The 15,166-nt window shown below is 40.1% G+C and overlaps 1 protein-coding gene across 11 annotated transcripts in view; it reads right to left on the reverse strand.

The window, feature by feature from the left end:
* Nucleotides 1–15,166, reverse strand: part of HECW2 (HECT, C2 and WW domain containing E3 ubiquitin protein ligase 2) — a 433,118-nt gene that overhangs the window by 126,130 nt on the left and 291,822 nt on the right. For all 11 annotated transcript variants that reach the window (XR_007478335.1, XM_049712124.1, XM_049712122.1 and 8 more), the window contains 3 exons: nt 12,799–12,949; nt 12,019–12,122; nt 11,025–11,149 (listed from right to left, as the gene is read on the reverse strand). Coding sequence is in view for 10 of the 11 variants with exons in the window: in XM_049712124.1 (XP_049568081.1) it covers nt 11,025–11,149; nt 12,019–12,122; nt 12,799–12,949 (380 nt within the window). In the remaining variant the exon portion in view is untranslated. The remainder of the gene's footprint in view (nt 1–11,024; nt 11,150–12,018; nt 12,123–12,798; nt 12,950–15,166) is intronic.

The following is a 15,166-nucleotide window of genomic DNA, read 5'->3' on the forward strand; positions in this document are numbered from 1 at the left end:
CAGAAGAAACGTGATATTCATGAAATTGACCAACCGTGAATGATCTCTCTTGGAATGCTATTCTTCTCACGTAGATTCAAAGGGCTTTGGATTCCTCTTATCTTTAGTGTCCCAGGGACACCAGACTAAGTCTGGAGGCCTTCAGGCTTTACTTCATGGGTTCTGTTATTTATTTCCTTTTAGACAGACCAAGGCAAACCCAAAAGAAACCAGAATCCCTGGAAATCATTTCACTTTAATAAACATTTACTGTGCTGGTTATTGAGGATAAAAGATAAATGAGTATGAGGACAGTCAACAATGCTCCTGTCTTTCCAGGGTCCCTCAGGATGTGTCATGTCCAGGTCAAAGCATTTATTGCCGATGGGAGTCCCTCTAGAGCTTTCTTTTCTTTGGTACAGTGAGCACAGCAACCGGCCATGTTTGAAATGGTGGCTGCTTCCCAGTCTGGGTTCCTGGGTCTCTGAAGGACTACAGGGATCAGAGAACCCTGACAACCCAATTTGGAATGAGAAACAAACCTTTGCTGGCTTAAGCCACTGAGATTTTTTGGTCACCGTTATTGATGTATAACCTAAACTACATAAAGTAACTTTTCTACCGTTATTCTGATTGATTCCCTGTCATTATATACTTTTTGCTTTGCATTAGAATATTTTTCCTCTATCAAAATGGAAGGAAGGGAGGAAGGGAGGGAGGGAGGGAGGGAGGGAGGGAGGGAAGGCCAGCCACATTAAACAGTCCTCAAATATTAGTGTACTAGTTCCTTAGTACACCTGAGTGGAAAATATTTTGAGGTCACATTTCAACCTGACAGTCTAAATGAGAGGAGGTTTGATGGCTGTGAGAAATTATGAGGTTCAGAGCACAGAGCACTACCAAAGCAGGCAGGCCCATGCAGGGGCTCTGGGCAATTAGAGAGCACTAGAGAAGAAGAAAATGAGACCATGAAAGCAGAGAAGGAGACTAATAAAAGAAGTTGGAGGGTGTCAGAGACAAACGTTAGCTAACTCACAGTTTAGCCTGTGGCTGACCCTTCCTTGGAGTCTTACGTCCAATCAGCAAGGCATCTGTTTTCTGCATTTGGCTCCATGGTGCTGATATATTTCCATTACAAGCATAGAGGCCAGAGACCACACTAGCTTCTGTGATGGCGATGGTAACGAACGTGCAAGTCATACTCCCTAATAAGTCTCCTTGGGGACAAATTATTGCGGGATAATTCTGTCAGATAAATCATTTCATTAGCTGTCTTCTAAATAGGTGTATGTCCTGTCACCCTTCCTTCTCCTTCCACCCATTAAAATAAGAGGCCACATCCTGATTCTTTATTTAGAGCACCAGAAATGCTCCTCGCTCTGCTAAAGAAAAGCAGCAGAACTTCATTAGGGCAAGCAGTGGTGATTAGGTGAAGGAACCCACTCCAGCCTCAGGCACAAAGCAACTCCCTGGGGTTGGACAGCTCTTTAAGCACAGGAGTCTTAAGGCTGGTCTTATAATTAATTATGTCCTTTCATCTTCCTCCTTTCCACTCAATGAGACGTGTAATACAGTGCCAAGTTCAACCGCTCTTTGCAAAAAGCATCTACCAAAGTAAATTAAGTGTAAGGAAGATTTCTCTCATCACTAACCAGCAAACAACCTTTAGAACCACAGCTTTTTCAAGTCTGAATAATATGCACATGACTACTAGGGTCTATTTAAAACACATAATGCAAACAGGAACATCCCTCTAGACTGCTACACGTCTATAAGAAACTACATACATACTTATTTACATGTATATGTTTATTTATCCATGTTTATATGTATGTATAACATTTATACAAGTCTATGCTTATATATACATCTGTTTATTCTATTTTTAAATATATATTTTATATGTTTATTCAATATGTATAGTATTGTTTTAAAATATATATTTTATATATATAGATACATATATATGATCTGAAATATAAATATCCTTTCTGAGTAATTTTGTTCAGAAAAGATATTTATACTCCACTTCATACAGAACTATGGTGAGGATTCTAGTCACAGCTCATGGACAGAGACAAAGAAAGTAATTTACTCTCTGCCTCAATTTGCTCAACTATAAGACAGGATAATAGCAACTGTCCTGATTTCTTCATAGGCATGTGGGATTGAAATCCAGTGGAACAAAGGATGTAAAAGTGCTTTGAAGAGGTAAAAATCACTGTAAAAATATAGAGTGGAAGTAAGTACAAGAATATATAAGGGATTATACCTATCATAACTACATTCTAACAGATGAATTATAGTACTAAAACTGTCTTCTACTTTCAGTCGTTGAAGATCTTGGGGGAGCATCCCACTTTCTGTTAAGGGAAGAAGAGTCTCATAACCTCTCACTAATTATGTGCTAAGCCCTGTGCTAAACCCTGAGGATACAGAGATGAGCACAGCCTGATCACTCAAAGGGATAGAGAAGAAAAATTATAGGGGGAGGTGGGAGGAAGGGGTTCACTGGAGGCAGAAAGTAGAGCTTGGGAAACAGAGGCCACAGTAGCAGTGAAAATACTGAAACACACTGATAGAACTAGCAGAGCTAAGAATGAGAACAGTCCAAAGAGTTGAGAAATACTAAACAGGTGGGATTAGGTTGAAAGAGCTTCGTCTTCAGGCATCTTTATTCGCCCTCCGGGGTTCAGTGGGTCTAACTGGAAAGGGATCCTTTTCTGTGTCTGAGTTGTTGTTTTGTTTTGGTCTTATAGGGAAAATATGCAGTAAAGGGATCTGATCTTCTACCTGAAACAAAAGTAGATTAGGAAAGGGCAAATGGACCTATTTCATAGCAGTCTCATTATAATGCACAGAACGATCTCACCTGGGAAGCTGCTGCATGTGGACTCACAAGCAGTAAGGCAAGTTGGCAACTGTTAACAGTAGACAGAGCCCCTTTAAATGAACCCTGAAGGGTGTAAAGTTTTCTTGTCCTTTGATGTGATTTAAAATGTCCATTTTGATCATCCCTTCTCTAATCCAAAACTCCCTTTCCCAATCCTCTTAGTTGTTTCTTGTCTTATCTCCCTAGTAAAGAAATAAACACTCCATGGTTGGATGAATGATCAACTGATTATGAACTGAATTTCTTTGTGGAATTTTGTTAAAATAACACTCCTTAGAGCTTGACATGTTTTGTTTGGTTAAGTGCTTGAGGTGTTAGAAGTGAAAAATATTGAGATGAGTGAAAAATATTGAGATGAGCCGAGGGGAACGTTACTGCCATTCGGCAACAGAATAAGAAAATTGTATGTGAACACTCAGTTCTTATCAATCAACCAACTTATCGATCAATTAATTGCAATCAATGCAAGTAATAATCAAACCTCTTTTCTTTTTTTGGCAGTTTTTTTTTTTTAAGTGTTATGGTGATCATATGCCCAGGATTACCTGGCCCAGTCTTGATTTACTATAAATCTGTTCTTTTCAGTAACACAGGTAAGTATTGATACATAACTGCTAAAGAAAATCTATCTTTCATATTCCAGAAATCCTTCATCAAGCACAGGTATTCTGATTTCATGCTTGGAAAATATCATCACTGCCTCCATAGCAAATGTATGCAAAGGCTCACAAGGGAGCAGATATGAGCATCTGTATATATTATTCACTAAACAAAATTTATCATGAACAACATCAAGTAACATTGTTTCCATAAGATATATGCTGGGATATGGAAACAGTCTTGTCTTAAGCAGGTGTTTCACAATATTTTTAATCATAAGGGATTTTACATTTTTCTCATCTAGCTAAAGAGTAAAATGGAGGGAAAACTGAACTTATTGACAAAACTAAACTATCAACTCATCTACCTTGCAATAGCAGGAATTTCTGTCTTATAAGAATATATTTAAGTATTTTGGAGCAATATTTTTCTTCATTAAGTAGTAAGGAGTGTATAAGATGGAATTAATGTATTTCTAGAGAGTTTATTAAAAGCCGAAGTAATAATTATTTGGCATGTATGTTGGAAACATTATTCAGTTGCATATAATGAAATGTATTTATGTATGACAATTATTAGACAAACACAGTCATACCAACTATAAAAGACATGACACTAATAATTAAATCTTGAATTATCAGGAGAAATGGTTTATCAAGACAATTTTGGAAGCAATCTGATCACAACCAGAAGAGGGCAGTAGAATATATCTTAAAGCAACAACCACGCAAAAACAGAAAAAAAAAAATCCCAATATTTTATTTCTCAAGTTTTCCTTTAGAGTTATGACACCTATATATCTACTTAATTTTGTTCTTTTCAATAAATATGATTAGGTATCCACCAAAAAACTATTACAACTAATAAATGAATTCAGCAAAGTTGTATGATACAAGATTAAAATACAGAAATCTGTTGCTTTTCTATACGCTAATAATGAACTAACAGAAAAAGAAAGCAAAAAAAAAAATCTGTTTAAAATCACATGAAAAAGAATAAAATACCTAAGAATAAACTTAACCAAGAAGGTGAAAGACTTATACTCTGAAAACTATGAAAGACTGATGAAGGAAACTGAAAATACATAGAAATGGAAAGATCTTCTGCATCCTTGGATTGGAAGAATTAATACTGTTAAAATGTCCACGCTACCCAAAGCAATCTACAGATTTAATGCAATCCCTATGAAATACCCATGACATTTTTCATAGAACTAGAGCAAAAAACCCTAAAATTTATATGGAACCACAAAAGACCACGAATTGCCAAAGCAATCTTGAGAAAAAAGAACAAAGCTGGAGGTATCATGCTCCCTGACTTCAGACTATACACAAAGCTACAGTAATCAAAACAGACTGGTACTGGCACAAAAACAGACACACAGAGCAATGGAACAGAATAGAGAACCCAGAAATAAACCCACACACCTTGGGTCAATTAATCTATGACAAAGGAGGCAAGAATATGCAATGGAGAAAAGACAGTCTCTTTAATAAGTGGTGCTGGGAAAACTTGACAGCTACATGTAAAAGAATGAGATTAGAACATTTCCTCATACCACATACAAAAATAAACTCAAAATGGATTAAAGACTTAAATGTAAGACTTGAAAGCATAAAACTCCTAGAAGAGAACATAGGCAAAACACTCTTTCACATAAATCATGGTAATATATATTTTTTGGATCTGTCTCCTAAGGCAAAAGAAATAAAAGCAAAAATAAACAAATGGGACCTAATTAAGCTTAAAAACTTTTGCACAGCAAAGGAAACCATCAACAAAACAAAAGACAACCTACTAAACGGGACAAAATATTTACAAATAATATGACTAACAAGGGATTAATATCCAAAATATATAAACAGCTTATATAACTCAATATCAAAAAAACGAACAACCCAATTAAAAATTGGGAAGAAGACTCAAAAACATTTTTCCAAAGAATACATACAGATAGCTAACAGGCACAAGAAAGGATGCTCAACATCACTAATCATCAGAGAAATGCAAGTCAAAAGCACAATGAGATATTACCTCACACCTGTCAGAGTGGCTATCATCAAAAAGTCTACAAATAACAAATGTTGGTGACGATGTGGAGAGAAGGGAACTGTTGTCCTCTGTTGGTGGGAATGTAAATTGGTGCACCCACTATGGAAAACAGTATGCTGGTTCCTCAAAAAACTAAAAATAGAACTATCATTTGATCCAGCAATTCCACTCCTGGGTATACATCCGAAAAAAACCAAAAACATTACTTCGAAAAGATACATGCACCCCAATGTTCATAGCAGCATTGTTTACAATAGTCAAGATATGGAAGCAACCCAAGTGTCCATCAACAGATGAATAGTTAAAGAAGACACAATGGAATATTACTCAGCATAATAAATAATGAAATTCTGCCATTTGCAACAATGTGTATGGAACTAGGGAGTATTATGCTTACTGAAATAAGTCAGACAAAGAAAGACAAATACTGGATGTTATCACTTATATGTGAAATCAAAAAATAAAACAGGGCTTCCCTGGTGGCGCAGTGGTTGGGAGTCCACCTGCCGATGCGGGGGGGCACGGGTTCGTGCCCAGGTCCATGTGCCGCAGAGCGGCTGGGACTGTGGGCCATGGCCACTGGGCCTGCGCATCTGGAGCCTGTGCTCCGCAGCAGGAGGGGCCGCGGCGGTGAGAGGCCCGCATACCGCAAAAAAACAAACAAACAAAAAAAACAAACCAAATATATATAACAAAACAGAAACAGACTCACAGATATAGAAAACAAACTAGTGGTTACCAGTGGGGAGAAGGGAGGGGGAGGGGCAAGATAGGAATAGGGTATTAAGAGATACAAACCACTATGTATAAAATAGATAACCAACAAGGATATATTACACAGCACAGGGAAATAGCCATTATTTTGTAATAACTTGAAATGGAGTATAATCTATAAAAATATTGAATCACTATGCTGTACCCCTGAATCTAATGTAATGTTGTAAACCAACTATACTTCAACAAAAAGAAATCACAAATCGCACACCGTAAAAAGATGGTAGCTTGAAATTGGCCACAGTGGGAATATTAACACTGAAGAAATCGGTAAATGCAAATCAGGCCTTGATATTGTTTTATGGGCTGTCTAGACTAAGAGTGAGTAAACTATAGACTCATGGGCTGACTGGCTGTGTTTGCTAACCAAGTTTTATTGGAATACAACCACATCCATTCATTTACATGTTGTCCTTGGCCCAAACGCTGAAAATATTTACACTCTGGCCCTTTCCAGAAAAAGCCTACTGACTTTTTCTAAATAATAAGTTCTAGACTTAAGAAATTGGTAAAGAAAATAAAATGCTAATAATACAGATTAAAGTTCAAATTGTGCCATTACATTGCAAATAGCGCATGCGCGTGCACACATACACAATGAAGAAAAATAAGTCCAATATTCAAACACTATTATCTAGCAAAACAAAGAAGGTGCTGGCCTCACTGACAAAAGAGTGTGAAGAATGTCAGCTCTTCCTCCAAGATATGTGCCATATTCATCCACCTGTCACCATCTCCACTGCTGCTGCACTAGTCCAAGTCCCTTCCATGTCTCACCACAGCGCCTTTTCACTTGTTTCCCTGATGCCAATCTTGCCTTTTAAAACCCAGTCTCAACACAGTAGGTAGAAGAAACTTTAAAAACATCAAAACTACACCCCCACAGGAACCCCTTTTAGAATAAAGCCCATTTAGAATGAAGCCCAAACTCCTTGCCAGATCACACAAGCCCTACATTTTGAAGCCCTGCTCACCTCTCTGACCGTACTATGTACCACATCAAACTCATTCCTGTCCTCTTGACAAGCAAAGTTCTTCTCCAAGACCTTTGCCTTTCTGGCTTCTTGACATTGTACAACAGCTTGAATATGACTCCTTGGAGAGGCCTTGCCATCCACCTGATCTAAACCAGCATCTGCAGTACCTTGGCCCCAAGTCACCCTAGCCCAGTCACCTGTACTGTTTCAGTTGCCTCACGACACATTTTACTGTCTGCATTATCTTTTCTTGTTCACTAGTTGATCTTTATTCCACTGTATCCTGAGAGTCTCGAATGTACTAGGCAAATCATAGGCATTTAATAATTATTGGTTGAATGAATGCATGAACAAATGAACAAAGGAAAACTCATGTTACCTGACCTCAAGTCCAAAGCTTTTCCCGCCACAGCATGACACTTTCTGTTTTAGACTGACAACTCTGAATGTTATCCCATTCTTCCTTGTACGAAAGCCTATGACTCCTAGAATTGTCACATACACGAGTTTAGGTTCCTGTAATCTGGCTTCTGCTTACCTTTCCAGGCTCAGATCTGACTTTCACTAGTGTCCCATGGTCTCCGCACACCAGCAACACCAAACTGCTGTACTAGTAATTCGGTTTCAGTACTTCTATTGTAATTCCTAAGACAGCCCTGCAACTTCATGGATCTCTTGTTTTGTAAATGCTGCTCCTTCTACCTAGAGAGCTCTGGCCCATCTAGGGCAAGTTCCTATTCAATCTTTAAAACCTATCAGTCTTTAAAACCTACTCAGTCTTTAAAACCTATCCCAAACGCCAACCCAGCCATGGCTCCTCCCATATGCCTTCTCCCCAGAGTTAGTCACGCACCCCAGCAGGATACCTCCTACAACCTTCCATCACCGCACTTACAACTCTGCTCACTGCATTGGAATGTGTTTTCAAGTCTGGGGCTCCAGAGCCCACAGTCGCTGTCAGTTTTGTATCTCTAGGACTTAGTGCCTGGTATACAGTAGGGAATAAACAACTGTTGCTACACTGAATGCCTCTTGCATGAAATCTGAGAACAGCCTTCTCCCAAGTCCTCTCTCTTCCAAGATAAACCTATAAACCATGAGATAATGATCAGTATGCTAACTGATCAATAAATATATGCATACTAATAGCCTCACCAACAGCCCCTGGTGATTGGACTATGCTGACTGCTACTTTTCCCAACAGTCTATTTTTCCTAAGGCATATAACCTGTCTGGTTAAATTCAAAATGTTCTTACATTCCCTTAACAAGCCTCTCCAGAGTCCTCTTCTTCAGTTTCTGTTCTATTTACCCACCAAAGCCTGCCAACTCTCTGCCTGTGATTCTCTCATGCTGGATCCTTCCTCGTTATTTCCTCACCTCCTAGTCTAGGCTCTTATCAGCTCCAGCCACGACGAATGGGTTATATACAGCTGGATGTCTGTGGCCAGGGTCTCCCCCGGCCCCCATTCTAAAGCGCTCCAGGTGCAGCTAAGACAACCTTCCCCTAATTAAAACCTCCAGGAAGCCGCTCCCTCAGCCCTCAGAGACTTGCGGGACAGGGCCCGCCTTGCTCGCCCTGTTACCCCCAGCACCTTGCAGAAACACGAAGCTCCTTCTCCATGCCTCCACACCTAGTCCAGTTTCGAGCTGTTTACTTGCGCATTAGCTGACCCAGCAAGATGAACTCCTGTGTCAGACCAAAGCCCTACAGGTGTTTCTCGTTTGTTCTTTTTCCCATCCCTAACAGCCAGTTTTTCACCAAATCATGTCGACTCTACCTTCAAAATAGCCCTTGAGCCCGTGCTCTTCTCTCCATCTCCACGCCAACACCAGTATTCCAGCCATCACTGCCTTTCCCTTGGACCGTGAAGATCCTCCGTTCTCATCACCCTGCTTCCACCCTTGCCTTTCTACGCTCTCCAAATCCAAGCATGTCACACTCCAAGTGCATGATGGCTTCCCGCTGCTCAGAATAGAATCTAAATCCCCTGCCATGTCCCATAGGCAGACCTATGATCTGGATCTCACTGACTTTCCAACGTAGTATCACACCACCCCCTTTTCTATCACTACACAGCAGCCCCTCTGCCCTCTTCTTAGCCCTGGGGCCCCTGCACTTCCTGTTTCAACTGCTTGAAATGAGCTTCCCCTGGCTTTTCCCATGGTTGATGATTTCTCATCTTTCAACTTCCAACTCAAAAATTATTTCTTCAGAGAGGTATTCTAGAACCATCTTTCTAAGGTAGCCTTCATTCTCTGCCCATTCTAGGATAAGAACTTGATCTTATTGCCCACTGTGTCTGCAGCACCTACCATAATTTCTAGCATAAACCGTGTTTTAAGTAATATTTATTGGATGATTAAAATAACTCACTATGCATCTAGGACATGTTTTTCACTTCTGTCTTTGCTCATGCATACCCTCCACCTAGAAGGCCCTCCTACTCCTTTCTTTTTTAACCAGCCAGTGTCTGTTATTTATTCTGTGAGACAATTTAAGATTTACATCACAAAGAAATGCTTTCTAACCAACTTTCCTATCACACTCTTAATTTTTTTCTTCACACACACATGCACGCGTGCGCCAAAACACGAGTTTTGGCTTAAACTATATAATATTTTCAAACACTTCTCTTTCTTTCTAGAAATGTCTGAGATAAATATCATGCTCAGGACCAGAGAACAGGTATGTAACATTTTCCACTGTCACCCCATGGACTTCATATACCCTGGTGCTTCCAGGAGGTTAACACTTCCTGAGTAAAATTAAAACCTCCCATTCCAGATGGTAATTCCAAAATAAATGTGGGAAAGGGGCACATGAATAGAGCTGGAGAAAGTGATTGTCATGAGGACTTAATGGGGTGGGGATTGGAAGCTAGCGAGGGGTTTCTTGGTTAAGGAACCAAGATCAGGAAAGGGGTAGAATTTTTGTTATAAGTCAAGACGGGGGGAAATGAAAGAAAACAAGTGAAGGAGACAGTCAAAATGATTTCTCTCTATTTAAACAATGATTAAAAGGCTGACGTTTTTTATAACCTTCTGGTTAACAAAAGGTTGATTCTTTTAGCTGAGGCTAACATTTTTAGGCCTCTAGCAAAATTACAGAGGGAGGGCTTCTAAAGGATAGACATATTAGTAAAAGGAGGGAAATTTAAATCCACTTCATCCTAAACACATCACCATTACCCCTCCTCCCACTAGCCCCCCCCCCAAAAATCCTGATCTCCCATACAAACCTCATGTATCTTTAAAAAATTCCTCTATTTATGGATTTATTTTTTCAGATTACAGCAATGTATACATTTTATATTCATTCTTTCTTTTGGAGAGCCCGTACCAATATCTCAAAGCTCAATCTGACCAACGCCTGTTGTCAACTCTCAGATATTTGGTTATACTTGTGCACGCAACACAAGGTGGTCATTAAGAGCACAGACTCTGGAGTCAGCATCTCTGGGATTTTAACCCCAGCTATCACACTTAGGAGCTGTATAACCTTGAGCATGTTATTTAAGCTCTCTGTGCCTCAGTTTCTTCATCTGGAAAAATAGAAGTTTTATCTAACTCGTAGGTTTGTTTGGGCTAAATGGGTTAAGCCATGGGTAGTGCTCAACACTGAGCATGGAACACATGTGGTGCTTGGTAAACTTAGCTATTTTCATTCTTACTGTTATGACGTAAACGAGGATAATTTCCTTTGGCCTGGTGCTCTTTCCCTCACATCCTCTCGGATTTGATACTCACAGGGTTAGAATGCAGCACAGTGAAGAACTCTGGGCTGATGAGGAACTTCACGGGGGGAGACTGTAACAGCAACGTGAGCCTGGATCTGGAGGTAGAGTGGGGCGGGACGTTCTCCCGTCGGAAATCTAGACGGGGCAGACCACAGAGGCTTTCAGGGAGGTCTCTGCACGTGCTGGAAACATCTACTCACTTCCGTCTATATTTTAAAACAACACCTATATCGTTTGTTATTATTTTAACCCCCCAAACACTTTTTTACTTTTCTGTAAATCACGCATAAAACCCAATTGCTCTCCATCACATTAAAATGGAATTCAATAATATTTCTAGTCACTATTAACATTTTTTAAAATAAATTTATTTATTTTTGGCTGCTTTGGGTTTTTCTTGCTGCAGGCTTTCTGTAGTTGTGGCGAGCGGGGGCTACTCTTCGTTGCAGTGCACAGGCTTCTCATTGCAGTGGCTTCTCTTGTTGTGGAGCACTGACTCTAGGTGCACGGGCTTCAGCAGTTGTGGCACGTGGATTCAGTAGCTGTGGCTCGCGGGCTCTAGAGTGCAGGCTCAGTAGGTATGACGCACAGGCTTAGTTGCTCCGTGGCATGTGGGATCTTCCTGGACCAGGGCTTGAACCTGTGTCCCCTGCATTGGCTGGCGGATTCTTAACCACTGCGCCAACAGGCAAGTCCCCACTATTAACATTTTAATGCATCCTTAGATTTTATAAGTAATCAGATTCCATCTTTTTCTACTAACCCACAGATCCAGAGATTAAAGTAATTTATATCCTGTTTGGTTTTGTGATTCTTTTCTTAGTACTAATAAAAAGTTAAGGATTAGAAGAGGTGTCTGGTGAATTGGACTTTTTGAGTTGAATTACCTGGTCTTCATGAAGATCAAAAGTCCTTTTAAAGAAAGCTTCATTTCTTGGAAATCCTTACTTACTTGTTTTCTATTTTTGCGAGATTACAAAACAAACCAACCCAAAGGCTCTTACCTGCACTGGCTTGGTGAAAGTCGGCTTCCTCCCCTGCCACATCAATCGCATTGGTGTTTTCCTCAGGCCTCTCGTTTGTCATGGTTCTGCGGATACTCTGGTATCTAAAATCAGAAGCCTAGAGTTACAACACAGCAGCCTCTAAAACACGGGGCTCAACTGCTCCCCCAGAGCCCAGAAGTTTTCACCATCTTCCCAGCCTTGACCATTTCCTCCCCAAACCTCCATCCCCTGACCTTCTGGGCCATCTGTTAAGTAAATCCATCGGATTTAATTTCTTCTGTCCATAGTCTGTGGAACATTTTCTTAACAAATTAATAAAAATTTAAAAAAACATTGTGGCCTTTAACCAAAGGAAACTAAATTCTTATATTGTTAAAGAACAACTTTTGTTCCATAGCAATTAGTTTTGGGAAAAGAAGGACAGATTTTTAAAAGCTTAGGTAACTAATAAAGATGCATTACGAATGAAGATTCTAGATATTTAAAAAGCTATCTGGCTTCAAATGACAAGTGTATATGCTCTGTTTTACTAAAAATCAATGCCTTGGGTTGCCTAAAGGGGTCATCTCATTACTTATTTCCTCTCTATTTTCTAAGCAAGCTGTGGATGTGTGTGCTTATTAATTTTTAACCAAGAGACATTCAATGAAGTCTATGAATCAAGAGAAGTGACAGCTCCACCTTAATGACAGGACCCCCAGAGATGAAAGAGGCGACCGTGTTTTCCATTTTGCGCTGTGTAAAAATGAGCCCAACCACAAAACTGCCCATCCTCACCGCCGGTTCAGCTGCTCCATCTGCTGTATGGAGTTGGACCTCTGCAGCACCTGCGGGGCAGGGGGAGCCGTGGGCCGCTGCCAAGTCGTGGTTCTGTTCACGTGATCCACGTAGAAGATCCTGCCATGGCTGTCAATGCGTGCCTCCCAGTCTAAACAGCAGTCGTGCACAGAGAGGGATTAGGAGGGGCAGCTGAAGCCATTAACGTGGTTCATCAAGCAGCACGTGTTTTCTCCCTGACATGCTATACTTTGGGGCTAATAACGTATACCTGGGTGCATAATCCCGCACTTCCCCCCAGTCCACTCCAGAATGTTTGACCAGTTAGTAAAACAGCTCCTCTGTGCATAACCAACACCTTAAAGAATCCCTGAATGTAGGGGATCCTCCCAGATCCGCCCACAATGCTCATCCTTCACGTATGAGCAACTTTAAAAATTACTAGTTGGTATCATAATACTTTCGATATTCACATCAAAATTGGTACTGATGTTTATTTTCACCCAAACTTGATTTCTTCTGTTTTTTTCCAACCTAGATGAAAGACTCACAGCTGGAAATTTCTACGTGTATATTTACACACAATTTTAGTAGAGGTAGTCTTCGGAAGAAGGTAGTGCTAGCCCAGTCATCAAACAGTATCATTATCTACAAACTTCCATTTACACTTTCCCAAAGAGGAATACATTTTCAGAGCAAGGTTAATGACTTGTCTCCAACCTTAAATAAATACAATGTTTTAAAAGATTACTTTTATGTTTAACCAATCTCATTAAATGTGTTACTCTTTGTAAACAAATATGTAAGACCATGTTCAGTAAAAACAGCAAGCACAGTAGTCTTCAGGGCCAGCCATCCCACCTCTGTGAATTCTCTAAAAGGCCATTCCCCTATAAAAATAAGCAGAGCGTGAGCTGATCTTTACAAAAGGCAACAATTTTTAAATTGATTGCAATTGGGAAGGGTAATTTATATTAATTTATATAGGAACATATGAAAACAGCAGAGATCTATTCTTTAACCAGGAAAGTGCTTTATACATTGCTATTTCTAGGACAAATATGTTTTGAAATCAATAAGCACCTTTCTCTTGAGCAGCTCTGTTAATTGCAAAACTCTCCATGTGATCACACAGCTTAGCAGCAGACGCCGCGGGTCTCATCCTAGAGACCAGGACGAAAGCATGTTTGCTCCTGACCAGCTATGGCATCTACTCTGGAGGTGAACGGAACAAGTATTCCAACTAAGTCCTTAGGATTGCAAAAACCTGCACGGTAGATCCCAGCCAGCACCGGAAGACCACCGAAGACTGCCTCAGCGGGGAGTGGAAGGATATCTTTTTGTTGATTTCAGCCGATCATAATTTATGACACGTGGCAAGGGAAAGAAAAATTTTCTGTGAGGAAAAGCACCACACAGACAACAAACAACTCCGTGTCACTCATGCTCCAGGGTAACGCGGACTCACAATGAAGCAGGCTGCCAAGAATGAATTACTCGGGCACAGCTACAATCCCATCAGCAGGACATTTCCAAAAGGCCTCCTGCTCAGCCTGCCATATGCTGACAAACAGTGAGCACATAAAGGCATTTTCAGGAACCATCTTCTAAAACCTTTGATCTATTCCATCATTTGGCTCTGCTCCTCGCACACTTTCCCATCTCAAAGATTCTGAGAACAAGTATTCCCACTGCATTCCTCTCTCATTAGAGCCAGGATGATTCAAGCACATACTATATGTCAGATCAAATGCACATGGAAACAAATGACCATTCCTTCCCCCCCAAGAATGTTTACAGAAGCTTCCAATTTTTAAAAAATATGTACGATAGGTCAATTAGGGATAAAAACAGAACAGAAACCAACTAAAGGAAGCAGAGAGAGAGATTCTGCCAAGCTCCCAAGATAAGGTTGTCACTACAACTTGGCTCTAAGTGTTCTGGCAGTTACAGCAGAAGAGAAAACACACTGCTGCATACTTTCCATTCTCTGACAAAAGAATATTAGAAAAGTATCTTCAAAGATGGAACTTTTTCCTTGAATAAACTATACAAGAATTTACCCCAAGAAATGTGACCTGTATGCGGGCCACATGGGTAGGAAAATGGAGGAGGGGCTATCTCCAAATATATTCACCACTGTGCCTTGCACATAGCATGTAATGAATGAATAAATAATTTAAATAATGTAAAGCTATTAAAAAATGATTCTTCTTATGGTTACCGGGGGGTCGGGGGGAGGGATAAACTGGAAGATTGGGATTGACATCAACACACTACTATATATAAAATAAATAACTAGTAAGGACCACTGTATAGCACAGGGAACCCTACTCAATACTCTGTAATGGGAAAAGAACCTAAAAAG

This window comes from Orcinus orca, chromosome 7, assembly GCF_937001465.1.
Source record: "Orcinus orca chromosome 7, mOrcOrc1.1, whole genome shotgun sequence".
Lineage (NCBI taxonomy): Eukaryota > Metazoa > Chordata > Mammalia > Artiodactyla > Delphinidae > Orcinus > Orcinus orca.